At 33.8% G+C, this 27,305-nt stretch overlaps 6 protein-coding genes and 1 long non-coding RNA gene across 17 annotated transcripts; 3 read left to right on the top strand and 4 right to left on the bottom strand.

The window, feature by feature from the left end:
- Positions 1-126: 126 nt before the first annotated feature.
- On the bottom strand, positions 127-876 carry LOC107917691 (uncharacterized). Its single transcript, XM_016846979.2, has one exon. It carries the CDS (start codon positions 592-594, stop codon positions 202-204), a length of 393 nt encoding a protein of 130 aa, XP_016702468.1. The 5' UTR covers positions 595-876; the 3' UTR covers positions 127-201.
- A 1,347-nt stretch (positions 877-2,223) lies between these two features.
- On the top strand, positions 2,224-3,015 carry LOC121224362 (uncharacterized). Its single transcript, XM_041107558.1, has 2 exons — positions 2,224-2,403; positions 2,476-3,015. Exons 1-2 carry the CDS (start codon positions 2,311-2,313, stop codon positions 2,692-2,694), a joined length of 312 nt encoding a protein of 103 aa, XP_040963492.1. The 5' UTR covers positions 2,224-2,310; the 3' UTR covers positions 2,695-3,015.
- Positions 3,016-3,954: 939 nt separating this feature from the next.
- LOC107917901 (endonuclease MutS2) lies at positions 3,955-13,321 on the top strand. 10 transcript variants are annotated; one of them, XR_005921983.1, is made up of 22 exons: positions 3,955-4,237; positions 4,333-4,358; positions 4,519-4,621; positions 4,715-4,882; positions 5,057-5,140; positions 5,245-5,295; positions 5,803-5,859; positions 5,949-6,031; positions 6,720-6,837; positions 6,926-6,985; positions 7,400-7,642; positions 7,903-7,978; positions 8,063-8,245; positions 8,624-8,751; positions 9,012-9,059; positions 9,183-9,313; positions 9,516-9,598; positions 9,783-9,886; positions 10,169-10,239; positions 12,059-12,357; positions 12,502-12,802; positions 13,022-13,321. XR_005921983.1 is itself a non-coding variant. In XM_041107553.1 (21 exons), exons 1-20 carry the CDS (start codon positions 4,016-4,018, stop codon positions 12,657-12,659), a joined length of 2,496 nt encoding a protein of 831 aa, XP_040963487.1. In that variant the 5' UTR covers positions 3,955-4,015; the 3' UTR covers positions 12,660-12,677; positions 13,022-13,321. The 10 variants fall into 10 exon arrangements, 5 of the variants coding, with proteins under 5 accessions (XP_040963487.1, XP_040963490.1, XP_040963489.1 ...); XR_005921982.1 differs by lacking the exon at positions 4,519-4,621 and having other exon boundaries at positions 4,333-4,461; positions 12,502-12,677; positions 12,761-12,802; XR_005921985.1 differs by lacking the exon at positions 4,519-4,621 and having other exon boundaries at positions 4,333-4,461; positions 7,895-7,978; positions 8,098-8,245; positions 12,502-12,677; positions 12,761-12,802.
- A 476-nt stretch (positions 13,322-13,797) lies between these two features.
- Positions 13,798-15,119, bottom strand: LOC107917902 (uncharacterized). The gene is made up of 2 exons (XM_016847312.2): positions 14,694-15,119; positions 13,798-14,593 (listed from the first exon to the last, which is right to left on the bottom strand). Exons 1-2 carry the CDS (start codon positions 14,859-14,861, stop codon positions 14,027-14,029), a joined length of 735 nt encoding a protein of 244 aa, XP_016702801.2. The 5' UTR covers positions 14,862-15,119; the 3' UTR covers positions 13,798-14,026.
- Positions 15,120-17,993: 2,874 nt separating this feature from the next.
- LOC107916916 (uncharacterized) lies at positions 17,994-20,087 on the bottom strand. Of its 2 annotated transcripts, XM_016846294.2 has the most exons (3): positions 19,747-19,914; positions 19,521-19,666; positions 17,994-19,418 (listed from the first exon to the last, which is right to left on the bottom strand). In XM_016846294.2, exons 1-3 carry the CDS (start codon positions 19,912-19,914, stop codon positions 19,067-19,069), a joined length of 666 nt encoding a protein of 221 aa, XP_016701783.1. In that variant the 3' UTR covers positions 17,994-19,066. The 2 variants fall into 2 exon arrangements, with proteins under 2 accessions (XP_016701783.1, XP_016701782.1); XM_016846293.2 differs by having other exon boundaries at positions 17,994-19,666; positions 19,747-20,087.
- Positions 19,981-20,923, top strand: LOC107916917 (uncharacterized). Its single transcript, XR_001689637.2, has 2 exons — positions 19,981-20,122; positions 20,218-20,923. It is a non-coding gene; the product is annotated as an uncharacterized lncRNA (long non-coding RNA).
- A 1,847-nt stretch (positions 20,924-22,770) lies between these two features.
- Positions 22,771-26,765, bottom strand: LOC107917684 (uncharacterized). The gene is made up of 2 exons (XM_016846974.2): positions 25,523-26,765; positions 22,771-25,283 (listed from the first exon to the last, which is right to left on the bottom strand). The coding sequence occupies exon 1, from the start codon at positions 26,609-26,611 to the stop codon at positions 25,556-25,558; it is 1,056 nt and encodes a 351-aa protein (XP_016702463.2). The 5' UTR covers positions 26,612-26,765; the 3' UTR covers positions 22,771-25,283; positions 25,523-25,555.
- Positions 26,766-27,305: the final 540 nt, after the last annotated feature.

The following is a 27,305-nucleotide window of genomic DNA, read 5'->3' as shown; positions in this document are numbered from 1 at the left end:
TTTGCACGAACTGCATTTCTTCAGAGATTCAAATGCAATAGGAAAAATAAATAAACTGGGCAAAATGTCAGGAAAATGAAAAACCTAATGCTTGCTCACTTAAATCAATGCTTACAAATATGCTTCTGTATGAATTACCACTAAAATCAAATTAAAAAGAGCCCTCATTGTTCTTTGTCGAGGGTAAAAAAAAACAAATATTCATATAAGGCCCAACAAAACAGTAAAACCCAGAACGATGAGCCAAACTATGTGCACCAAAAGCAGTGCTTGCACAGTAAGAGATCCATTTCCAACTTTGTTACCTGACTCGCAAAATCCTATCCTGGCAACTTTAGTCCCCGCGCAATAAGCATCGGCACACCCGCACCAGTACGTAACACCGTTGTCACCGCAAACAGGGTCTGCCATGAAGCAGTTAGCAGGGCAGAAATTAGGCCGAGGGGAACTGGTGCATGGATCGACCTCGGAAGGCAAACGTATGGCCGAAAATCGCTGTTGCTGTCCAAGAGTGAAGGAATAGGAGAAAGGAACGAGCAGCAGCAGCAACAACAACAGCAACGACAATGCATATTCACAAAACAACACCGCCATGTTCGATTGATTCGAATGCTCTAAAACACGAAAACGGAGAAATGGGTTGCCTGCAAACGGAATTCGTAAGAATATTAATAGGCAAAGGACCGAGCTTCTTCCCTTTTGGCAACTGAAAAAGAAAAAGGAAGCTCCCTTCGTGTTTAGTTTCTTTCCCGATTCAGACCAATACCAAAATTCTTCAACAAATCAAAGCTTAAAATCCTTGAATCGAGTTGCCTCGATAGCAAATGAATTCATTCACCTTAAATGTAATCAATGTACAAACGCCGAACAAGGAAAAACGAGTACAAGGACAAATGAAGGATTATCTTCGTCTTCGTATAACAATAATGAAGATTCCGTTTCCTTTGGACAAAAAAAAAAAAAAACTAAAAATACTAACACTCGAGTAAAGAAGGAAGCCGTCAAAGCTGTTGAAATTTATCTTTGTTAACGCCTTAATGGCTAAGAATTACCAGTATGATGGTATCTTTAGCTTCCATAAAAGCTTGTCCTTCTGTTTCTTAGTTGTCCATTACAGTTTACTGATTTTTCATTGTGATCTATTTTTTATAAATTCATTTCAGACATAGTATCGACCGAGTTAACTAACACAAGTATAAACTAGCATAAAAAGTTTAAAACGATACTATTCAGATTACCAAAATATTGGTTTAATTAAGTAGTTGATTTTTTCTTTGCCTCTAAAAAATTATGACAAATTATGGTTTTGTTAATTAATCCAGTAATCATTTATTATCTATTTCTTATCAATGGTGTTTGTAATAAACTTAGAAATTCATAATTAATTAAAATTTTGAATTTCAATTCGACCCCTCTTAGTCCGAGGGAATTGTGACTCTAGGTTTGTTGAAGAGTGAGATCTAAATAATTGTGAGAGGTTTCATAGATATCTTAACAATATTAAAACATAAAATATTGTATAATAATATTTATTAGTTATTATAAATAAAAATATAATTTTTCACTTGCCATGAATTTCAGCTTCAAAAGCCAGCTAAGGGGTAAAAGCATGTAAAATTTCATATATTAAATAACGATGTGAAATGTTAAATACATGTTAAAAATTATTTTTAAGGGTAAATTATAAAAATGATTATCTAATTATGTCTTCCGTCCTATTTTATTCATCCAACTCTTAATTTTTCAATTTAATCACTAAACTTTTTGAAATTAAATATTTTTATCATTGATGATGTGAGTTTTTTTATTGGTTTTGTAGTAAAATTAAGAGAAAAATATATGTATTTTAATACTAACGATATCAAATTTTATAAATTTTGAAAAATTCACTAATCATATCAAATTTCATATCGTATTAAATTTTAATTAATTTTTTTCCAAAATAGACCAAAATTTCCATTTTTGGTGCATGTAGAAGGGCCATAAATTTCCGTCAATATAACAGTGACAACCAACTCCAACCAATATATACATTTCTCACCCCTCACCCTGCCGTAAAAGTCGCCGTGAAAAACTACGGTGATCAATCTATATACCAATTAACAAAAGGTGACAAATATAGATATACAGCCTACAATTGAACCTAACATTGCCATGCCAATGCCCGACAAACTCTCCTAATTATTAGTAGCCGATATACCTATTTTAACGGGTTCCCTGTATTGCTTCCATTTCTTAAACCACAACAGCGTAGTACAATCCCACCACCACCACCGCCAATCATCCCCGAAAGTTCCTAACGTTTTAATAATGGGAGGCTGCGCAAGCAAACCCAAGGAGTTCGATACCACTGCTGGTGCTCCTATGAAGCCCGAGAAATCTAAACCCGATACCGCTGCTAATGTACTTTACATCGATGCATTCATAATATACGTGTATTACACTTATTTGTTAATAATAATCTATTACATGCAGGACGATGCCAACGGAGGTGAGAAGAAGACGGAGAAAAATATTTCTGATTCGAAGGAGGGTGAATCCTCGTCTGCTGAACCGGAAAAGGATGACGGTAAATCCGGGTCGAAGAACGATGATGACGAAGATGATAAGGTTAAGGCAAGTGGAGAACCGGTAAACAACGATGAAGTTGAACATGATGGTGCCTCTAGCAAGGAAGAAGCTAAAACCAATTGACGATGAAGAATGGAATAGTAGGGGCTAGAAGGTTTAATTCAACCAAATGATTACAGGTTGGGTTATATCACGTATCACCCTTAATTGGGTTGATGATGATCGGCGTTATATCTCCATTATTGTTATGTTTGTAATATTATGAGCTGTGGATTATATATACTATTCCTGTTTGCATGACTATGGTTTAACCTTTTTTAGAAATCCAATGGGAGAAATCATAAGATGAAGACGGTGTTTGATTTATCTGTATTTTCACCGCAGACTGGGAGAAATATGAATGGCATAAATTTTATTTATTAAATAAAATTTAATAATTTTCTATTTTTTATTTTTCAATCATAAAATCAATTCAATTTCCAATTAACAGATTTATTAATACGACTTGCAAAATTTTAAATTTTTTTGGTTAATGTTATAAAAACAATATATATACCTTGATTTAAAAAAAATCTTAAAATTATCTATAGAAACTAAAATTATATAATTAATATGAAATTTTGATTATGGTTCATAATTTTAATTCAATCATATACATTTAAAGAAATAAATGCATCAATTTAGTTTTATATTAGATAAATATTATTATTTATGTATGCAATAAGTAAACATAAATTGATGATAAATCAATAATTGTGTTAATAATTTGTGGGTTTTGAATTAAATCATTAGACCAAAATTCATGTATAGTTTTAATATTTATCCCTCTTTTTATATAAACTACAAAATTGGCCTTTAAACTATACTATTATTCACTTAGATACATAATGTTTTCTTTGTGCCAAAAATGATAATTAGTGATCAATTTCAGTATTAAAAAGGGTTCTTATTTTGTGAACTGTGAGCGGAGTAAAAAAACTATCTTTTTCAATTATTTATTATTATTTTATTATACCTTAAAAATAAATGGTATCACTTGTGGAATTTTCTTTTTTACTTCACTAGCTGTGCATAGGATCATAATTCTTAAAAAAACAACTTTATATTTTAATATTAGAAAAAGATTTAAAATAATTGTGGAGAGTTGTTTAAACTTTAATCAAAGGTCATCAAAAAAGCGTCACGTGTCATGTATAAAAGATTGTAACCACATTATGGTCTAATAAACAGAACTGAAATTTAGATATCAAATTCGACATTTTGAAAGTAGAGGTACTATATTAGAAGAAATAATAACGTACAGGGGCCTAATCTGATATTAACCCTTATACTAACGATTAAAATTATCATTATAACGGATAAAATTGAAGCGAACTTATAATTTGGTGGAGTTAGGGAGGCCGTTGAATACCAATCCCCATCCTCCCGCCATTTGTAACAGCTGATGAGCATGCCAGTGCCACTTTTTGCAGCAGTAGGCACCATTCATGGTTGCCCAATCAATGTAATCCGAAGAAGGAATGCTTATTTCAAAGTATCATCCTCGATGGACCACCATAATCTATCCAAAGTCAAATCCAATTCTCTCAGGGTTTTAGAATGGGATAAGCTTTGCCACTCCGTTGCCTCTTTTGCCCGCACATCCTTGGGTCGTCAAGCAACTAAGGTTTCCTTTCAGTTTTTTTCTTCCTTTTAGATAAGACCCACAGTTTTTTTTTTCGGTTTTCTTTGATTGGGGTGTAACGATTGATTATTTGATAGGCCCAGCTTTGGTCTCTCGATCAAACATTCCAAGAGAGTTTGAGGCTTTTACAAGAAACCAATGCTGCGATCTTAATGCACAATCATGACTCTTTTAACTTGGACTTGACTTCCGTCGACCTTGCTCTCGTAAATATCTTCTTCTTCTTTTTCACTTTCTTCCAGCTTTTAATTTGTCGATCAAACATTCCAAGAGAGTTTGAGGCTTTTACAAGAAACCAATGCTGCGATCTTAATGCACAATCATGACTCTTTTAACTTGGACTTGACTTCCGTCGACCTTGCTCTCGTAAATATCTTCTTCTTCTTTTTCACTTTCTTCCAGCTTTTAATTTGTCGATTTATGGCTCTTCCAAGTGTTTGTGTTTTTGTCTCTGTAAAGGTTGAATCTGCTATCAAACATGCACGGAGGGGTTTACCTTTAGATGCAAACGAAGCAATGGCTCTTCTATCTCTACTGCAGTTTGTTGAAGCTTTGCAGCTTAGTTTAAAAGCTGCAATCAAGCAAGACTCTGACTGGTATAAGCAATTCATGCCTCTCAGTGAAATGGTAAATTTTGCCCTTCAAATGCTTAGCCTTTCACCCTTCTTCCAAATGCAAATGCGCATTTAGATTTAGTTTCTTTTTCTTTTTCCAATATTAAATTTATTTTAAAATTATAAGTAAGAGCAATTTCAAACTGTTAATCAATCGAGGTTGAATATTTGGCGGAATTGCTTGCAGATTACTCAACTGGTTGTAAATAGGTCAATAATCAAGTTGATTCAGCAAGTTATAGATGAAGATGGCTCTGTTAAAGACTCTGCGGTTTGTTCCTTTTGCCTCAAAATTTCATCTGTGAAATTAAGTATAGAGTTTTGTTTTTAATCATATGCCATTCATCTTATTCTGTCTTGAAATTCTTTTTTCAGAGTTCTGCCCTTAAAAAAGCTCGTGATCAAGTCCGAACACTTGAAAGAAAGGTGAAATTTCTTGGTTTTTCTTCTTAGGCTCCATGGTAAAAGAACTCAGTTGTTATCCCGTCCTTGCTTGGTTGTTCTCAACAGCCCCCTCAGAAAGAACGAGAAATTAAATAAAACTATGGTTCAAACATCTTTGTGTGAATGAGATAGAAATCTTATTAAATTCAGCTAAGCTTTAAACCTGTAACTCACACTTTTTTGCCTGTGCAGTAGGCTACATGATTCCTTTTATCTTCATACATCTCAATTAAGGTCATACACTTCAAATTATATCAATTTTGGTCTAGCTCTACCTATGTTCTGTACTTCCAGCATCAAAATCACTCCTTTTCATGCTCAAGGAAAATGCTCTTATATATGCTAAATTTTTGTTTATCAGGTTAAATCTACCATTTCTGATTTACCTGTGTTGTTTTCACATATTTTTCTGTTAATTATAATATCGGCTCGAGTCTTTTTTTCTTTTCCTACTTTGCATTTTAACTGTGTAGTTGCTTGTCTGTTCAGTTGCATCAATTAATGGACAAACTAATTAGGAATGAAACAAAAGAAGCTGCCCTTATGGTAAGATGCATTTTATTACCAACGTATGCTATATCAATCTTCATGGAAATAAGTCTGTTATCCTAATTACAACTGTGTTATTGATTAAGGTGGCGAGCAGTGTTGGTGGTAGATGGTGTATAAGTTCAGGGACTGATCAGCCAACAGGTTTTAAGGGTCTTCTACTGTCCAGGTGCGTAAATTTGCTGCATCAATTTATGCAATTACGTCTATGTTTGATATGAAAAGGTATAGCCCAGTTTTGTGTCTTATGTGTTAGAGCTTAGAGGTTACTGCTTAGCAGGGCCATGCCATGGTAAATTTTGTATTATTGAGGCACACAAAGACACTGGCAAACCCTATTTTGGATGAAAGGAGAATACTTTCATTAACTGTTTCAACAAGTTGGTTTGCAGTTTGTTAATCAGGGACCTTCAGTTCATTTCTAAATGATGAATCAAGTTGAAAAGCCTTATAGAAAAGATTACTTTTCCCCTTTCCCACATCCTTATTAAAATGTAAAACTTGAACCAAAGAAAATGTAGCTTAATCTTCAATATTTATGAAATAAAATTTGACTATGGTACATAGAGATTTCTTCTCCAGCGACATTGTTTGAGAAAATGCACAATTCATTTACTTTTTGAGACAAATAACTGACATCTAAGAGGACCATGGGATGAAGAGATGGGTCAATTTGTATTAATATAGCTAATTCAAAATTTAAACCTGTAGCATTTCCTGATTTTGCCAGTTTTCCTGGATCAGTGCTAAAATATTTTTGAAAGTCAGATCTTTTTGTATTGCTTTTGTGCTCATGAGCTGTTGATGGGAGCTTACCTTTTAATTCCAAGTTCTTGAAAGGATATAAATGGTTCTAGTGGTTCAGGAAGTATCATAGAGCCACTTGCAGCTGTTCCTTTGAATGATGAGTTACAGCAAGCAAGAGCATTGGTGGCAAAGGCCGAAGCTGATGTGCTTTTGATGGTGACAGAAAAGGTTGCTCACTTTAATGTCTGAAATTACTTTCTTATCCAGACTGTCATTTATCTCTCTTTATGTGTTTCTGTTGCTACTATCTATGTAGATACAAATGGATCTTGATGACATTGAAAAAAGCTTGAGAACTGCAATTCAATTGGATATGGTTGGTGATTTCTTGCAACTTCTTCTTGGATTATAATTTATGTATGAAAAAGGTGAAGAGAAAATATGCTTAGAAAGGTTTAGATCTGATATTTTTTGGATCTAATAGTTGATGCCTTAAAGAGCTTTAGGAATATCGTAATTGTACCAGTTTGGTTTGTGATGGGCATGTTCTCCTTTGTGCTAAAAAAAGGCTCAAAGATATGTGTGCATGCTTAATGCCAACTATGAGGAAAGACCTATTAGGTTCTCACAAAGTAGAACCTGTCATAATTCTACATCACCAATACAAGAGCTTCAAAATATTTCTCTGGACTACATTTTGTAACGTTCTTTTTCATTTTGATGAAATAATATTTTATTTTTACTTGTTGATTATTCCATTGTCATTCTGTTTCTTTTTCTTGACATCTAGATTTATGCTCGTGCAACTTATAGTCTTTCATATGGAGGGACATACCCCAATATATTCCTGCCAGAAGACATTGATGGACCTTTAATGGCTGAACCCTACAGATCAAAGGACAAAACTTCACAGGCCTCAAATCCAAAAAAAGAATGGATTTTTTATCTGCCTAAAGCTTATCATCCTTTATTACTTCAGCAGCACAGGGAAAAGCTAAGCACAGCCCGGAAGAATGTCCGCAGTGCTGCTGCTGTAAGTAACATATTTCAAACTTTTGTTGTCCTAAACCTTTATTTGTCTGAAAACACTTTTTAGAATTGTAACTTTCATATAAGTTTATGAAAATTGAATTCTTTTGCTCTTCTTGTGTCCTCAGTGGTGTTTAGAACTGCTGTTTATCTACTATAAATTTTGCTCAAGCAACTCTCAAGATTCAAGTGGTTAACTTCATTCTAATTACTTGCAGTTATCTATTCTTCTACTCCTTACTGTCTTTTGCCTTAGGAAATCAGGAGAAGAAAAATGCAGGCAGAGAATATGGCTGTGAAAGGAGAGGCAGAAATAGATCTTTCATCCTTGCAAAAGCAGGTAACAAGTTAAATAACTTAATATTATCCATAATCTGTTAGTTTAATCAGTGGCTAAATAATATTAATATCGAATCATGTCAAGGTTCAGTTTCAAAAGGACTATTCTCTTGGTTCCAGGTTAGAGCACTAGAAGAAGCTCCCCCTGTACCAGTTGATTTTTTTATTTCTCAGAAGACAAGAGTGCTGGTCATAACTGGCCCTAATACTGGTGGTAAAACTATATGCTTAAAGACAATTGGATTGGCTGCTATGATGGCGAAATCAGGTATATGTTTTTCTTTAATGAATCATTTATGCTCCTGAAAAACTGAATGGAGGCGTCAGAATTATATAATGCTCCATGGTTGTGTAGTTATTAACATATTAGCTTTCTCTCGTTCTAAGCTTTTTGCTTGCACTCCAGCTGTGTTGACTTGTATGCATGACAGAAATGCTTGTGAAACAAAAGATGAATCACAGTATTAATGTTTCAAACCATATACCAAGTTTTCCGATTTAACCGAGTTTTCTCTTAATGCTTATGGTGAATATTAATATAACTTCACTGAGCAGTAGTTTTATTTGCTTTACCTGTTATATTCTTTTGATGGTTATTTTTTGCCCTATACTGCATAACCTTATCCTAGTTTCTGTAATATTGCAGGTCTTCATGTTTTATCTTCAGAATCTGCAAAAGTTCCTTGGTTTGATTGTGTTTTTGCTGATATTGGCGATGAGCAGTCCTTGTCTCAATCATTATCTACATTCTCTGGCCACTTGAAACAAATTAGTGTAAGAATGATATACTTTCTTTAACTCTTCCTGCTTGTTTGAGATGAACCAATTTCTTGGACGGTTCAAAGTGTATGACTGGCTGCAGTGTAAATATTCAGCATTTTAGGCCAACAAACTCATCTCTTCAAATTGGTTGGACATCATTCCTAAGATTAAAAGCTTGGTGCCTTTGATTCATTCCTTATAGAGTTTGGATTTTAGTTGTCAACTATGAATTCTTTAGTTTTGGGGATTAAATACTACACATTGTGTTGCAGGAAATTCAATCACAGTCCACAAGGCGATCACTGGTGCTGCTAGATGAAGTATGTTTCAATTAAGCTTCTTTGATTACTTACCTCAATTAACAGTGAGGTTGAAGGAAAGAAATATACTTCTCAGTTACAAGCAAATTTAAAACGGATTTTTCCCCATTCCATATCTACTAGGTTGGTGCAGGAACTAATCCCCTTGAAGGAGCAGCACTGGGAATGTCTCTGCTAGAATCTTTTGCTAGAAGTGGTGCATTGTTGACAATAGCTACAACGCATCATGGCGAACTTAAAACTTTGAAATATAGGTATATAGTTGCTTGCTTCAGTCTACTGACACATCTACTTTTTGAAGGAAATATAATCTGTGATCAGGTTTATGGTTTATGATTATTGTAGTTTCAACTCATTCATATAAATTATATGTTGTTATCTATCTCCTGTCTCTTTCATCTATAATAAGGATGGTGTTGCTGCACCAAATTCTTGATGTTATATTATGTTTGGCAGTAATGATGCTTTTGAAAATGCTTGCATGGAGTTCGATGAAGAGAATTTTAAGCCAACTTACAAGATTCTTTGGGGAGTACCAGGTATTCAGTTTTGAGTATGTGACAATAATCAACTACTTGATTCTTGGACTGTTTTCTGCTAGTTAACTGTGGCTTGCACCAAAGTTCTGAAGCCAAGTTTTGCAACAAAGGAACTTCTGGTTAGCATCATCGTGTTATAACGAGTGTTACCATGGCTTACTTTGGCAGTGTAACAATTTTTTAGGTCGTTCAAATGCAATCAATATAGCTGAAAGATTGGGTGTACCAAGCAGTATTGTTGATAATGCTCGCGAATTATATGGTGCTGCTAGTGCAGAGATTGATGAGGTAATTGGGTAATGATGTGATATGCTTGTTATTAGTTAAGTTATGATATTCGATAGGACCGGCTCATGGGTTAATTAACTATTATTGTGTACTTTGCTTTACAAAAGTTACTATTGTTGAGTTGCACAGTTGTATGATTACTGATTTTACAGCTACTGAAAACGACTGTTTTCAGGACTTGTATGTACCATGTAGTTGAAAATTAATACTGAACTCTCTGTTTCATCCTACTTCCTACATATTCAGTATTCCTTATAATATTTGGTTCATTTCTTATGGCAGGTAATAATGGATATGGAAACATACAAGCAAAAATTCCAAGAGCTTATCAAGGAGTCTAGGCATTATCTGACGTATGTATCTTTCTTGAAAATTTGATTACTGGATGTGAAGTAAAAAATCTTTAATGCCCATTGATTTAATTTTAAAAGGCTAGGAAGATAACTGCTCTCAATCATGCTTGTTACCTTGTTCAGCATCTTTAAAAGTTATTTCTGATCAGCTAGTCTTTTATGAGTTTTCTAATGGATTTTGACATATTTATATCCTCACTGAATGAGTCTAAACTCTAACTATTCTAAAATATACAGGGCAATGATATTGGTTAAAAAGAATACTAATTTCCAAATCAATTTTATAAAGCATGCTGTTTTCCATTCCATTTTCCCTGCTAATTGCAGACATTTTAGACAAACGTAATTCCTTTTTGCCAATGTCCAATTTTATCTGGCAACTGTGTACATGGAGCTTCATTTTTTTGGCTAGTCTACAACTAGAATTTATATAAGGCTATTGTAGCATTAAGGGTGTGCTTGGTTGAGTGTAAAAAGTGGAGAGATAGAAGGAAGGAGTGGAAAAGTGGAAAGAAAATAAAATTTGAGTGTGCTTGGTAGGGGAGAAAAGTGAGAGGAACGAAAATAGGAAAGTTGATCATTTTCCATCCTAATGCATAAAAACCAACCGTTCTAAATTGGAATGATGGGAGGAGAGAAAATGAGAGAGATGCATGTTAGTTCAAAATTATGCATTTTCCAAATCTTTTATCTTATTCTTTCTTTTTTTTCAACTCTACCAAGCAATAGAAGGAAAGAAAATTACTTTTCCTTTCAATTTTTCCATCTTTCCTACCAAAAACAACTCTGGAAAAAAATTTTAATTCTCCATCTTTATATTTTTCTTCCTCTTCAAAGAAAATTAGAAGGATGGAAAATTTAAGGGGTAGAAAAATAGAAAGATGGAAAATATAATTTTTCTTCCATAGGTGTGCTTTGTAGGAAAGATGGAAAAATTGAAAGAAAAAATTTTTTCTTTCCCTCTATTGCTTGGTAGAGTTGAAAAATGAAAGGAAAAAAAATAAAAAAAAATTTGAAAATTGCATAATTTTGAACTAACATGCATTTCTCTCTCATTTTCTCTCCACTTATCATTCCGTTTTGGAAAGATTGGTTTTTATGCCTTAGGATGGAAAATGATATCTCCTTTTTCTTTCCTCTAATTTTTCTTCCCTATCAAGTACACTCAAAATTATTTTCTTTCCACTTTTCCACTCCCTCCTTCCATCCCTTCACTTTTCTACCCAATCAAGCACACCCTAAGAGTTTTTATTATTTGGTGAAGGAATTTTGCCTGCACATTATTTCTAAAGCAAAGACCTTGGATGGTGGATTTTATGGAAATGATTATTTTTAGACTAATACATTATTGAAATTTGAAAGTATCAAAAATGAAAATATAATGATGCAACCACATTCCATCAGCTTTAGGCATACTAATCTCTCCAAAATTAAGAATGGTTAAACCGGCCTAACTAAATAATGCTACCTCTCGCTTTTTCTGAATTCAAGGTATTCTAAAATTCTTATTCTGAATAATTTAGTGATTCGCTTCCTTGTAAAGGAAGCTGTGATTCAGCCCTGCATGTATTAAGCTCTCTTGTCATGTCGCCTATTACTGGTTGACTTGAGGACAATATTTAAGGTCCATTTGCAGTCTCCTATGTGATAGGCCAATAACCATGGAAAACTGAATTTTGGAGAGAAGTAAGAGTTTGTCAATGCAGCATTTATCCATTATGTAAAAAATGCTTTCTAATCATGTAGTGTTGATAATTACTAATTATAACTTTGCCGGTGGATGCTCCATCTAATGTCTGGCTTCTGCTTGTGATTAAAGGATGTCAAGAGGTCTCCATGAAAAGCTATTGGTCAGCAGAAGAAAGCTCCAGGATCTTGGCACTCAACAAAGATATAAGAAGATGCGAGAACTGTCTGAGGCTGCTGCAGTTGCTCGATCAACCCTTCACAAAAAGGTAAGGCAGCTTCGTACATCTACAATGAAACAATCTCAACTCAGTAAAGCAAGCAAGCGTAAACTAGCAAATAATTACAAGCATGCTACGGCAGTTGAAAATGAGCTGCAGGGTACCAATATGAGTTCATCCTCCATTCAAGTTATTAAGCAACCACAATCAGGTATCATTTATAAGAAGATGAAGTTTCTTGTATAGTGTAGGAGTGGAAAACTCCTTGCGCTGGAATGTCTCTATTAAGCTTAGACCAGTGAAAAAGTCATTGAGTTTTTATAAGTAAATATTTCCTTTGGCCTTTATGATGCAGAAAAAATTACTGAGCTTCCCAAGGTTGGTGATACAGTGCATGTTTCATCCCTTGACAAGAGAGCAACAGTTTTAAAAGTTGACACATCTAAAGAAGAAATAGTTGTTCAAGCTGGTATCATGAAGCTGAAGTTAAAAGCAACTGATGTTCAGAGATGAATGATAGTATGATAATAGGTACCTAGTTTTTACTGGCGCAGTTTCATTGATTTTCTCACTTGTCCATAACCTTTTCATTCATTATTCTTTATACAATACAGTAGCATTGTGCTCAGAGAAAACATGATTGAAGACACCTGAATGTAAGAACATATCCTTACCAAATGTAGTCTCTTCATGTTACATGTTATTCCTAAAACAAATGCGCATCCTCCAACCATTCGACCCCCCATCATGCTTGATCTGTCCATTGTCTGCACTCAGTCTTATTGCTTACATGCTTATTTTCAAACACTCAATCATATGGTATATACTTGCTGAACATGGTGGTTGTATGAGTTGTAAGTTTCTCTTGCCTACAGGTCATTGCATGAGGAGGTTTTGCATTATATGGAACAGTTTATTCATGATTGTTCAACATACCAAAAAAAAGAACCATAGATAAATGTTTGGAAATGATGAGGAATTATGAAATTTCAAGAAAAAAAAAACTAATCACAAGCTTTGTCAACAACAACTATAAGCATGTCAAAGGTGGAGAATCTATACAGCATACAACATTCTTGGCAGCTCAGATCAGCAACACATATGAGAAAGGAATGTATTAATGTAAAAATATTTCTTGAATAATCCAAATTTAGTAGCTAGTGTTTTGTTGAAAATTGTTGTTTGCATGTTGCCTATAGTTTATACTCTTCTCATTGACTAGCTACATATATTAGCAGAGATAAAATGACAAAGGATTCATCTCCCTTTATTATATAAGCCTATTGCAGTGCACGTGGAGAGTGGCGAATATCCCTTCCACGGAATCGAATAATATATCTGATGTGAAAGTGGGTATCTGTGACATCACCAAGTTGATGAACTCAAAATTCCAAAAAAGTACAAATGGAACTCAACTTGGTACCACAATGTCTCGTAGCTCAGTTCGTGGAGTCTTCCACTTAATCTCTTTTGTCTTTTCTGACTTTGAATTAACTACCTTAAAAAAGGATTATCATAACCCTAAACTAAAATCTGCAATACTTTCTTCTTTTAAATAAACTGCAACTTTTGGTGAACTTACACGCCATCTCCTTTTTTGGGGTAAATTTCTTAACACTAGAAACCATTGCTGACTAAGGGAAAATGAATATTTATCTAAGAAAAAGCAAGCTTTCATTTTTCATTTCCTCTTTATGGAACAATTATCCTTCATTGCATTTTCATATATGAAAAAGCTTAAAACCCTTTTCGAATTATCAAACCAGCTCCTTACAGATGATAATTAACGTAGAAACCTAAAAGAAACAGTACCCTTATTTTCCCGAGGAGTAAAAAAGGCAATTCGATTCAACTTTGATTGAACGAATTATTTAACGGGATTAGGGTCGAGTACTTGAAGCTCCTAATTCTTCATCGCCGTTGTGGCCATTGTCATCCGCCGCCCCAACCGCCCACCCGAATTTGAAAGTGATGTCAAGGAAATACAGCAAGAAAACAAGGGCAATGCAAGAAAAGAACATAGGAAGGGGTCCAAAGATCCACAAGAAGAGGGGGAAAGAGAAGTAAAAGGCACGGAGTCCTAGGGACCAAAAGTAGCTGCCTCTATTCACTGTGTTGGCTACATATTCAGCTGTGAGATGTTGGTGGCGGTGGGCCATCTTCTTCAAGGGCACGTTGATGAGGATGCTTGCATGACTGTAATACCTAATGGACTGCAAGTTGAGTAAAAAGGCCACCATGAAACAAACCAATATGGCAAAGAACTTGATCGAAAATGCAAACTCGCTTCTATCTCCGAATAAGAACCAGGACGATCTATCGCTGCTCCCACTCGTCATCAAGATGGCGATGAGGGAACTCAACATGATAGCCGTCGATGCTAATAAGGTCGACGCCATTATATTGTTTCGCAGCGACTGCACTGCCAATACTCCTTTTGACCCATCCTGCATGCGCCCCCCCCCCCAATAATTTTTTGTTACATCAATTAGTTACCATTTCTATAGGAAGGAAATCAAGATTTAAAGAAAGAAGTAAAAGACCAACCTCCATCATAGCTTGAACCCAAAAACGGCGGTTGATGGCGTTGACGCCGATGACAGTCTTGGTGGGATGTTTTAAGATTCGATAAAGAAGCCATAGATGGTAGGTCACCATTAAAAGAATCCCCATCGGGACTAGTATCCAATCCAAATATTGTTTCTCCATATTCATTTTGGACAGAGCAGAGTTTGAAAGATGGTTTGGCTAGCGTTCTTGCCTAAAAGACGAGTGTGTATTTGTTTGAGGGGGGAAACAAAGAAATAGTGCTTGGGTTGAAGACGCTGCGTAGTTTACTTACACATAGAATGAAATGAGAGGCGTATTTAAAGAGCATTCAGGGTTCTTAATTATGTTAATCAATTTAGACTCTATTGTTGAGATCCCACCCAAATCTATTCCACTACACCACTCCAAAACTTTATTCTTACCACTTCATGTTTCTACACTATAACATTCTCTCAACAATTATAGTTCTTCATTTTTTTTTCAAAATTTATATTTACAATTAAACATTATAAAGTACTAATGTATATTAAAATAATTTCTTTAAAAAACAATTAGACTCCAACCACTCCCATTGATTAATCCATAATAATATTTATTTTTTGCAAAAAAAAAAAACTAATATTGGAGTTAATGAAAAGTAAGAGTTAAGAGCATTAAAGCGAGAGTCTAACGTGGAGCGCAAAGTGGAGAGGGAAAACCGCACTTGGCCGCCTGCCAGAGTCTAAACCCTCCCCTCCCACGACCTCTTTTTTTCCAATTCAATTGAGATGCTCAACCCAAAGCAAATAAAATATCAACATTGGCTGTCGCTTTTTGACTCCGGTTCTACCAACCGGATGCTTCATTAATTTTCATTTCATTAGATTTAATTAAATTGGTTATTTAAAATTTAAATTGAGTAGTTTAATTACTACATTCAATCACGAATCAATTAATCTTACCTTTTATTTTGGATCGCTCACCAATTAATTTTCAATCCCAACAATCTAACCAGTTGACTCAATTTGATTTTGAAAATTGTGATTTTGCCCTAAGAGAAAGTAAATTTCTCTTTTTTATTACGGTTAAAATATATTCCATACAATTTCAATTTAATTTTTTTTTGTTTTAAGGAATTTAATTCTTCTAGATTTTGGATTTATTAATATCATTAAAATTCTTTTTGTTAAATTTAGGTTTATTGTAACACTTTTTTTAATGGCTACTAAGTGTGTGTATTTTTTATTTTAAAATGTCATGTTAATAAATTTAATAAAATAATTTAGTTAAATATAACGGTTAGAATTAAAATTTGAAATCTAAAAAAGTAAAGAAATTAAATTATTGAAAATAAAAATAAAATAAAATAATCAAATTTCAAACATGCAAAGAGTATAGGAGCTTAGAGCATAGTAGTGTATCTAGGGACTAGCAAAGGCTCTGGCCCCCTAAAATGAAAAATTATCTATTTAGACTCTTTAGAAATTTTAAAATTTTAAATTAGTAAAAATAAAATTACATTTTGGACCCTCTAAAAAATAAAAAATTAATTTAATTCTTTAAAAATTATAAAAATCTAGTTTCATCTCTAAATAAATTTTCTAATTCACCTTTTAACCTATAATATTCATTTTAGATGTTGATAAATCTTAAACTTTAAATATTAAAATTAAAATTAAAATTATATTTTTAACTCAACCAATTTATTATATTAGGTTTAATATTTGTATTCAAATTATCCTTTTCAACTTTATATATATATATATAAATATAGGCATTCATTTTTTATTGGTTTCATTTAAGAGAAAACCATCTAAATTTTAACAAACCAAATGCAGAAATACTGGCAGTTCTATTTATAATAAAAATATTATATCAAAATAACTTTAAAATATATACTACCGCTAGCTTTGAATCAACTTTACAGTAAAAATAATATTATCTTAAAATTTTAAATTTTTTTATAATTTGATATTCAGGATTATAAATTTAATCTAGATAAATGCTTATTAAGGGAATATTAGATTAGGACAAGTATAGGAATTGGGAGAAAAAATTATATAAAAAATACATTTACGAAAAATTATGTAAAAATCAAACGAAATTTTAGTTGACATGGTTTAAAAATCACCATATATAAATGGATTATTATTGAGTTTATATAAAAATATAAAAAGACAAAAATAATCCTAAAAATTAGGATTTAATTGAATTGGTGTTGAGTTGATTAAAGACACAAGATTATAAATTTATATAATTTAATTTGTAACCAAATAACATTTTAATTATTTTCCAACTAAACAGCTGCACCGACGTTATTTAAATTTAACGTTAATGCAGTTATTCTGGTTTACATCTTGTTACAATTGTGAATTAGGAGGCTAACCTTTTCAAACACGAGCCGCCTTATTCTATTTTATGCACCTTAAGCTTTATTATTATTATTGGGAACATCCATTGAATTTGCTTGCTTGGTAACACGTTCAAGTAAGTAACCGAGGGATGCACTGCTCCAAAATCCTTTTCTATGGAATATGATAATAAGATATATATATATATATATATTCAAATGAAAACTTAGAACCTTGTATTTAACTTTGCTAAGGAAGAATATCTAATAACAAGATTCTTTTTTAAGGATTTATTGTTGGTAATAAAAAGATTAATTTTGAGGGGAGGCCATGATATATTCATTGTTGTGAAGAGAAATCTGAACCTTGGGTAGGTGCTATTTTGTGGTGGGTTTTAGGGCAGAAGGAAACCCATGTTGAGCCCAATCACTGTAGTTAGAATAATCCACTTTTTAAGATAATTCTAATAGTCACAGTACTGTTTGGCTACTTACACCAATGTGATACCATTTTCTCACATTATTCTGAAATGAAATTGGTGGGAAACATAAGGGCGGGCGACTTGGGTTATGTTTGGTTATTATATAAGCAACGCAATGAGGCCTTCTCATGTCATGTTGGGTAAATAAAATTCCATTTTTATCCTTCTCATCAATTTGATGGTGAAGGTCAATATAAACAAAGTCAACCTTACATCAAGTAATTTTTATATTTTTTCTCATGTAATGTAATACTTCGGACATTTTCATTAGTGTCAAGATTTTGGAATCTAGAGGGTAATTTCAATATTATTTCTTTTTTAGGCAAATATAATAATATACTATAAATAAATGCTAACAATTTTAACGGACAAATAAATAATTTTCATCAAATATACACATTACCTTAAGACATTCAAATAATTATTCTTTAAATTTCACGCGATATACAAATTAATCCCAAGCTTTATGATCAACAAGTACTATAATGATATGTCATGGTAGAGAATTGATAGAATATACAACATTCTTGGAAGCTCATACATATATATTATTCATGTTGGCTAAACTACATATATTAGATATAAAATGATACAGGATTCATGTCCCTTCATTATTATATGACTTAACTTTCACTATTGCAAAATGGGTTTAAAATTTTTAAGTATAAACCCCAGAAATCTTGCAGGAAAGCAACATGTTTTGTCATTATTTTAATTTGAGAAAACAAAGCTTAACCAATTAAAATATAGCATAGTGTATCCAAGTTTGATGCAAAGATATATTAGATTCAGAAAATACCGACTAGCCCTTACAAATACTCTAAAGAGAATGGAGGTGAATAATATGTAAATGTATCTCAAAAGTGCTTTAATATTTAGTTTTTCATCAAAAATAAATTAGAATGGAATTCTAAAAAATATCATTCGCGAATAATAATACACACATGTTAGGCCTTTAGCTCTAAGTACTCACTAAAGAAAAGAGGCAAGTAATTATATGAACCCTCTTAGAAATTTATGTGTAACCAATATGGGATTACCTTTCTCTTTTACATTACTAACAATTTTTAATAATATAAATTCTAAATTAATCTATTTAATAATATACTCTAACCGAGAATAAAACCATGTGGAAATAGATACCTATGACGTCACCAAATTCTAGAAAAGTACAAAATGAACTCAACTTGGTACCACAATGTCTCTTTTGTCTTGGAATTGACTTCCTCAAAAATGGATCAACTAAAACCTGCAATAATATATCATCCTTGGAGTTAAATAATAGTCCTCCTTTAAAATAAACAGAAACTTCGGAGTTGTAAATTATTACACGCCATGCCCTTTTTTGTAAGTTTCTTAACATTAGAAAGCATTGCTTAGTAAGGTAAAGTGAATATTTATTGAAGGAAAAGCAAGCATTCGGTTTTCAATTTAGTTTCCTCTTTACGAATGTGAAAAGCCCTTAAGCCTGTAGAAACCACCTAAATTACACGCCAATATTACTTAAAAAGCAAATTCGATTCAACTTTGATTGAACCAATTAATGACGCCACCATCGCTTATATTTGGTAATAGGAATTTGAGGGATTACGATCGAGTTGAACCACCCCTAATTCCTCGTCTTCGTTGTGGCCTTTGTCATCCACAGCCCCGATGGCCCACCCAAATTGGAAAGTAACATCGAGGAAATACAGCATGAAAACGAGGGCCGTGCAAGAAAAGAACATAGGAAGGGGTCCAAAGATCCACAAAAAGAGGGGGAAAGAGAAGTAGAAGGCACGAAGTCCTAGGGACCAAAAATAGCTGCCTCTGTTCACCGTGTTGGCTACGTATTCAAGCGTGAGATGCTGGTGTCGGTGGGACATCTTGTTGAGTGGCACGTTGATGAGGATGCTTGCATGGCTGTAATACCTGATGGACTGTAAGTTGAGCAAAAAGGCCACCAAGAAGCAAACCAATATCGAGAAAAACTTTATTGAATAAACGAGGTCGCTTTTATCTCCGAATACAAACCAGGACGATCTATCGCTGGCGCTGCTCCCGCCCGTCATCAGGATGGCGATGAGGGAACTAAGCATGATAGCCGTGGATGCTAATAAGGTCGACGCCATTATATTGTTTCGCAGCGATTGCACTGCCAATACTCCTTTTGACCCGTCCTGCATGTCCCCAACAATCAATTAGTTACCATTTCTATAGGAAGGAAATCAAGATTTAAAGAAAGAAGTAAAAGACCAACCTCCATCATAGCTTGAACCCAAAAACGACGGTTGATGGCGTTGATGCCGATGACAGTCTTGGTGGGATGTTTTAAGATTCGATAGAGAAGCCATAAATGGTAGGCAACCATTAAAAGAATCCCCATCGGGACTAGTACGCAATCCAAATATTGTTTCTCCATACTCATATTGGACAGAGTACAGTTTCAAAGAAGGCCTTTGGCTGTGACAGACTGCCTCAAGCGTTCTTCAAAGCCTAAAAGACGAGTGTGTTTTTGTTTGAAGTGTGAATGGTGAGGGGAAAACAAAGAAAGAGTGCTTTTTGGTTGAGGGGTGTTTGTAGTTTGCTTGTATGCATGGAAGGCAACGAACCGTATTTAACGAGTTGTCAGCGTGGTATGATTCTTATTTTACAAGTTTTTGTCATAATTAACTAAAGTTGCATTTATCAATACAGACCACTAATTCATTAATATTTACTTATTTATTAGATTTTGAAACGCGAGTTTCGATGTGGTGTGGACTAATCAATGGGGTTAATGGAAAATAAGAGTTGAGTATGAAGTGGGACTCTAACGTGGCACTCGGCCATGACTTGGTTTACTGCCTGGCTTTCTGCTGTCAAATGTGAATCCCTTATTCCCCTTATCAATTATTCCCAATCCTTAATTCACTATCAGTTTCTAAAATCAAAATACCTAGCGCCACTCATGATCTCCACCAGTGACCTCCAACGTCGCTGCCCGTCTGTCTCCCACTCACCACTCCGTCTCCCGCTTCCTCAGTTTTGTGCCTATCATCGTCGCGTCGTCCCACTCCAACCCATCACCATTGCGTCGTCCGTCTTCCTGTTGCTTCCTCTGTCACCGGCGTTCACCACTATCTTGGCCTTCTCTGCTCCAGCCTTCAGTCGTCATCGTCCCCCTAGTTTGCCCGGTATATATGCACCGTACTTAAAGATTTTCGTTCTTCTATCTTGACATTTTGATTTAATCTCTGTAGTTAATTTTTCACAATGCATGTTTTCCTTCCTGGTACTGCCAATTTCATTGTTGTTCTGGCTTTTTTTACTGCGTCATCAATCCAATGAGGTCTTTTGGAGGTGATGTATCACTTTTAGTTTCAGATTAAACAATGTGGTGGTTTCATTAATTGTAGTGGTGTTTTGTCCTAGTATGAATGAGTTTTCTTTTTGAACTGTTTTTCTCATCGTCTGGTAGTGTTTGGAACAGAATTTGGGCTGGGTCGCTTTGGGCCGGTCTTAGCAATCTAGACTAAATTTTTTAGAGCTCGCCTTGATTCATAAATAAGTCTAATACTCCACAATTAACATTGATAATAAAATTGAGATTTTAAAGGTATTTAGGGTATTAATGGGCTTTTTTTGTGATGAAAAAATTTAAGGAAAAGAAAAGAAAAATTAAGGCAGTGTTGAATCGAGTCGATTCGAATTAATCGAGTTGATAAGAATGGGTGAGCATTCGATCGAATCGAAAATTTTCGAGTTAATCGAGTTTTCGAATCTCATTTTATCATCCTAACTTTATTTGAAGTTTTCTCGAATTGAGTCGAGTGAGATGGAATTCGAATCGAATCGAATCGAGTATATTTGTTCGAGTTAAATTTTAAAAAATAATTTTAGGTCCTTGTAACCATTGCCACACCCATCGTAATACAATTTGTCCACCTTAATCAAAATTTTTATTAACTTTCATCACTTCATAATTTATTTATTAATTTTTTATATATTGATTAGCTTCTTTACTTGCTTAGTTGTTTCAATTATCTTCATATTCTTGTCACTATGTATTTTAGAATTAAAAAATATATTAAATGTAAAAATATGATTTTTAATAAAAAATTATTTTAAAAATAAAATGTGAAATTGGTACCAATATAAAATTTTAACACGAATATTTTATGGCATAATTAATAATTCAATTTTAATATAAATATTCAATATGACTAAACAATTTAATAATATAAATAATATAAAATGTGAAATTTAATTTAATTTAATAATATAAATAGTAGATATAAATAAAATTATTACTATTTATGTTTAGTGATTTTTTTGGATAATTTTGATTTTTTATTTGAGAGTAAAGGGTGAGAAGTAAAAGTTTAGGGGGAAAATAAAAAGTTTTGGAGAATAAAAGTTTGAGGGAAAGTAAATAGGGGGAGTAAAATTTTGGAGGGAAAATATTAAAAAAAAATTGGAGGGGGAAGGGTTTGGGATAGATGGGATATGGGATGTGAAAGGAATAAAAGTTTTAGGGGAAAAGTGGGAGGAAGTAAAAATTTTGGGGGAAAATAAAAGATTTTGAGGGTTTATGGGAGTAAAATTTTGAGAAAAAATAAATGGGAGAGTAAAATTTTGGTGGAAAATGGATTTTGGGTAGATTGGGGGGGTTGGGAGGGGAGGGAAATAAAAGTTTTGGGGGGAAAGTGGGAAGGAGTAAAAGTTTTGAGGGAAAAGTAAAAAGGTTTGGGAGTTTGGGATAAAAATGTAAAATATTATAGTTTGATATTCGAATTATTCGAATTATTCGAGTTATTCGAATTCGAAAACTCAACTCTATTCGAACTCGAAATTCGAAAAAAATTCGAGTTGATTCGATTAACTCGAATAACTCGATTCATTTAACTCGAAATTTGAATTTTTTTTCGATTTTTTCGAGTCGAATCGAGTTTTGCTCACCCTCATAAGATATATTTTAATAATGTTACTTAACTTCAGGTTTTTAGTTTTTACAAATTGAGCAGAGTGAAATAAGATTTTGGTCGACTCAAGTCAAATAAACTTGTTCAAGTTAACTTAAAATAATTTAAACAAGTCTTGTTGACAATATTACTAAAATTGGAGGTAGAATACAAAAATTTGAAATCATATATATTTGAAAATTTCTTTCAAAGTAAAAAAAAAAAACAATAGACTTTAGTATGATAAATTAATTTAGTAATTTACCTAATAAAGTCATAACACTAATAATCATATAATACTTTTTAAAGTTTAATAACTAAAATGTAATTTTAAACTAATATAAGTCACAAAACAAATGGTTTACTCTTTATTTTTTAAGACAAATAGTTTATTAACATAACGTTAATAATCCGATCTATTTTTTTTTTAAAGTCTTTTAAGGTAAGCAAAATTATTAGTGAAACAAATAGAGAAAACAAAGAAAACTAAAACCGAGGAAAATCTAAACCCAGGCTAATAAGCTTCCCCATTGTACTCGGTCCTATTATCCTCGAAAATCATTGCTAGAAGACATCAAATCGAAATGTAAGCAATCAAGTAAAAAGGACGGGGGTAAGCACGTAATAGTGCGGCTCTAGCAAGACAATTAGCGGCTTAATTTGCAGCTGGACACATCCAATAAAAGGATAAAGCTTTGGAAAGATTCTTTCAAAGCCAAACAGTCCCGAGATAATGGGCCAAACTCCGACAGCCGATTGGAATGAGAGAGCAATGCATCAATGGCCACTTTGCAATCGGACTCTACCATTACAATGTCCATAGGGAAAGCGGGCCTCACGAATGGCCATAGTTTCAGCCGAAACAGGTTAAAACACAGAACGCAGCACAATAGCGTGCCCCTTGATAAACTGACATTGGTCGCCATGAATAATAGCTGCCAAGACAATTACGTTCCAACCAGACGAGATAGCAGCGTCCACGTTACATTTAAAGCAATCAGGTGGAGGTGTCAACCAATACAGCAGACGAGTAGGATGCCCGAAAGATACACCTTGGACACGTTGGAAAACAATAATCGCCTCTCACCAATCCTGAAGGAACGTATCTACGAAAGGCACAATTTTGGCAGGTTGAGTCATCACATTCTTCCAACACAAAAGGTTCCTCTGGAACCAAATACTCCCAAGAAATAGCGAGAAAAAGTTTGCTGCGAGAGGAGTCCGGAAGATGTAGTAGGTAATACATAAAATCAATAAAGAGTTATGCATAGGAACCATGCCAAGACTGTCCCAAGCAACCGTAACAGTCGGGCATTAATGCATAATAGCATGCTCCGAACTCTCATTTCCCCTGCAACTAACACAACTAAGATCAATGACACAGACCTTCTCAAGGAAACGACTTTTGCTCGGGATAAAATGTCGCAACCCCGCCATACAAAGGATTTAACTTTTGGTGGAAGAGCCAAGTTTCAAAGTTTCAACCAAGCACCCACAATTGCCAACGACGAAATATTAGTGCTAGTTTGAAGAGCAACTCGATAGCCAGGCTTCACATTATACCGGCCATCCTTAGAAAAATACCAAATAAGTTGATCTAGAGGGTTTGAAATCGAAAGAGGAATGCTAAGAACTTGCCTAGCATCTCGAGGCTCCAAGAGAGTAATTCAAACTCAAACCATCGATATTGAACAAAGCTTTCACCAACAAATTTTCAAAACCCGGTAAGGCCTCAAATTTAACAAAGAAAATATCATCATTAAGTAACTAAGGATCCGCAAAAACCTAAATAGAGTTCCCATCCTCTAATCTCCAATGCAGCCTTTTAAAAAGCAAAAACGAAAGAAGGATTACTACCTTCCGAAGCATTGAATAAATCCCCAACAGAATAGTATTTAGCTTTGTAAATTCTATTAGCAAGAGATTCCGGATTGGCAAAAAGACCAACATTGCTTGCCCAACATCACTAAATTACAAGAGTTGGGATTCGGAAATCCCATACGACTGTGTTTTTTAAGAACACAAAACTTGTCCTAAGAGACCCAATGAACTTGACCCCGAGCCCCACCAAAAGAAATTCGTCCTTTTTTGGAATTCCTCACAAGTACCTACCGAGGTCATGAAGACATTCATGCAATAAACCGATAAAGCTTGGGCAACTATTTTAATAATGATCTCTTTACCATATTTCGATAACAACTTATTCTTCGACTAAAGATCTATTTGGTAAGTCGATCTCGAATGAAAGCCAATTTCCATGCCTACACTCTCACAGAAACAAACAAAGAAACGAAATCAAAACAAGCAAGATAGCAAAGATGTACAGAGGCATACAAAACTTGCAGTCTAGAGAGAAAAAGAAAAGAGCCAAGACTTTTAAACATCATTTTAAATTTCAACCAGGGATTTAAATTGCGGTCGCGGTCGCGTTTTCGGTCGCGTCGCGTTTGTCGCGGTCGCGGACATAACGGACGCTATTGCAGTCACTGCGGGTATCGCGGTCGTGAATTTTTTTCAAATTCGCACAACTTACTGTAAAACATAGTAATTATAATTATAATTATAAAAAGTCACATTTAATGATTTTTAGAGTGTTTTATAACACTTATGAACCTTTATTAATATGACATGAGAACACAACTTTTATAATCATTAATTATTCTTATATTTATTTACGAATTTTCTAAGAATGTTATATTAACTAATAACAAAGTAAAAAAAAAAAGAAATATTAAACATTTATCATATTTAATAAGTTTGAAAGTTTTTATAAATAAAAGAATTGAGAATTCATACATGAGAGATGTCTTCAATATTTCTTGACAGCTTTGAAGATAGAAAAGATATAAATACGCTGCAAAAGGAAAAAAGGAATAGATAAATTAATGAATAGATTCTCATTAATTATTCCTATTTCCTACCACTTATTCTCATCTCATTCTACTTTCATATATAATTTAACATGCTTCGATTCTTCATTATCTTTTCATAAAATATACTTCATTCATTTATCTAAAGATATATATTATTTTAAATGTTTTAATATCATCAAAATTAAGAACAATAACAAAGGATTTCTTTAAAAAAACATACCTTACAAATAATGATAGTGGCACGATTTAGTTTTCACCAATTAGTGGAATGACGAGGAAGATCAAATCCTTCACCTTCACTTTGGGAGCGTTCTTGACTTGATTCTCTTGGCCTTTGTCCAAAAATATATCCAAAAAAAGCAACATTTTCACCTTGGTTTTCATTCAATTGATATGGAGGATATATTTGAGGAGGAGGATACATGAAAGGTGGAGGTGGGTGATACATTGGTGGAGGAGGATACATTTGAGGCTGGTATGGCACACCATAATTAGGAAATGGTGGATAATAATCATATGGTTGTGGATAACCATGTGAAGGTTGTTCTGGTGGATAAAAACCTTGAGTGCTAGTAGATGAATCACTATACCCAAGGTTACTAGAACTCGATCTCCTACCACTACCAGATGAAGAGCCTATAGAAGTATGCTTCTTGCCTTTTCCCTTTGATGGAGCTCTAGGTTCACTTCTATCTCTCCTAGGTTCAGGAAACATATTTCCATCAAACTCTGATCTGTCACGAAAATGTCCACCAGTGGTACCACCCCCATATTCTCCTCCATACTGACTAGAAGACCTAATTTCACCTCTATCACCACTATATCCGTCATCCTCATCAATTGGACTTAAACCACCACCATCGGGTCCATCGCCACTCTGACTTGGAGTTGAACTAGAACTTGAATGAGACAAAATTTGTTGTTGCGATTGATCAACATCCATTTCATCATCAGAGGTATCCACAGGCAACACACCGGCATTTTCACCATCTAACAATGGATTCTCTTTCTCATGAAGCCATTCTGATAGTGGATCAACATCTTCAAAGATATAATCAAGGCTGATAGGATTAAAACTAGCATTTATCTCATCAGTGCTCATTCTTTGTTGATGCCTCATCTTAAGCCTCATATTATAATAGGTAAACACTAGTTTTTCAAGTTTTTTATACTTTAACCTATTTCTTGCCTTGGTGTGAATATAACTAAATGTGCTCCAATTTCGTTCGCAATTTGATGCTGAAGTTGTTTGACTAAGCACTTTAATTGCTAATTTTTGTAACTCGGGAACACATGTGCCATATATCATCCACCACTCAGCTGCATAATATTATTTAAATTTCAAAATAACTTTAAAATGTACAATATAATTAAATAATATAAATTAAATTAAATAATTTAATTAACTGTTTACCCGGATTCATTTGCTTCCAAGCTCTTTGTGCTTGTGGAGGACCGAATGTCTCATGTTTATCTCTAAATAATAACAACTGTATAAATAAAAGATAGAGTAAAAATAAAAATAAAAATTCTATTTCAAATTATTTAACTAAGTTACAAATAATAGTAGTTGAATAAGAAGAAAGGTTGAAGAGGTTCGGCCATGCATGTGACTAGGCTAAGGTATGTTTGGTGATGTTCCATGAGATGCATGCATATTTTAGTTGCTAGCTTGAGTTCTAATTAGCCCATGGTTCAAATCCTTGCTATGTCATGGGGATGATATTCGGCCTAGGTGGATTTTGTGTTAATGCCATTGCATGCTAAATATGAAGCTTGTTAATGATGCATGTGATGGTGGATTGATGATTCTTGAATCTCCTTTTTAGCATTTTTGAGTGAGCACATATGTGCATTGGTTGCTAGATGGGGAAGAATCGGCTAGCAAGTTGTGTGCTAAGGCCGAATATAACTCTTGTATATTAATGAGTAATGCATGTGTTAAATTGATGGAAAGGGAGAGGATGCTTTACTAGTGTATATATGTGTGTATTAGCCAAGTT

This window comes from Gossypium hirsutum, chromosome D12 (genome assembly GCF_007990345.1).
Source record: "Gossypium hirsutum isolate 1008001.06 chromosome D12, Gossypium_hirsutum_v2.1, whole genome shotgun sequence".
In the NCBI taxonomy this organism is placed as follows: Eukaryota; Viridiplantae; Streptophyta; class Magnoliopsida; order Malvales; family Malvaceae; genus Gossypium; species Gossypium hirsutum.
Note: the sequence above shows the minus strand (reverse complement) of the source record. Positions and strands in the feature narration are given on the sequence as shown.

Bases quoted from the DNA above. Each gene is read 5' to 3' on its own strand.
- LOC121224362 (XM_041107558.1), top strand. From the start codon at position 2,311: ATGGGAGGCTGCGCAAGCAAACCCAAGGAGTTCGATACCACTGCTGGT. The intron at 2,404-2,475 runs GTACTTTACATC...TATTACATGCAG, and splicing joins AACCCGATACCGCTGCTAAT to GACGATGCCAACGGAGGTGA.
- LOC107917691 (XM_016846979.2), bottom strand. From the start codon at position 594: ATGGCGGTGTTGTTTTGTGAATATGCATTGTCGTTGCTGTTGTTGTTG.
- LOC107916916 (XM_016846293.2), bottom strand. From the start codon at position 19,914: ATGAGTATGGAGAAACAATATTTGGATTGCGTACTAGTCCCGATGGGG. The intron at 19,667-19,746 runs GTTGGTCTTTTA...GGGGACATGCAG, and splicing joins GGGTTCAAGCTATGATGGAG to GACGGGTCAAAAGGAGTATT.
- LOC107917684 (XM_016846974.2), bottom strand. From the start codon at position 26,611: ATGATATATGGCACATGTGTTCCCGAGTTACAAAAATTAGCAATTAAA.
- LOC107917901 (XM_041107553.1), top strand. From the start codon at position 4,016: ATGAGCATGCCAGTGCCACTTTTTGCAGCAGTAGGCACCATTCATGGT. The intron at 4,883-5,056 runs GTAAATTTTGCC...AATTGCTTGCAG, and splicing joins TCATGCCTCTCAGTGAAATG to ATTACTCAACTGGTTGTAAA. The intron at 8,246-8,623 runs GTATATGTTTTT...GTAATATTGCAG, and splicing joins TGCTATGATGGCGAAATCAG to GTCTTCATGTTTTATCTTCA.
- LOC107917902 (XM_016847312.2), bottom strand. From the start codon at position 14,861: ATGAATATGGAGAAACAATATTTGGATTGGATACTAGTCCCGATGGGG. The intron at 14,594-14,693 runs GTTGGTCTTTTA...GGGCGCATGCAG, and splicing joins GGGTTCAAGCTATGATGGAG to GATGGGTCAAAAGGAGTATT.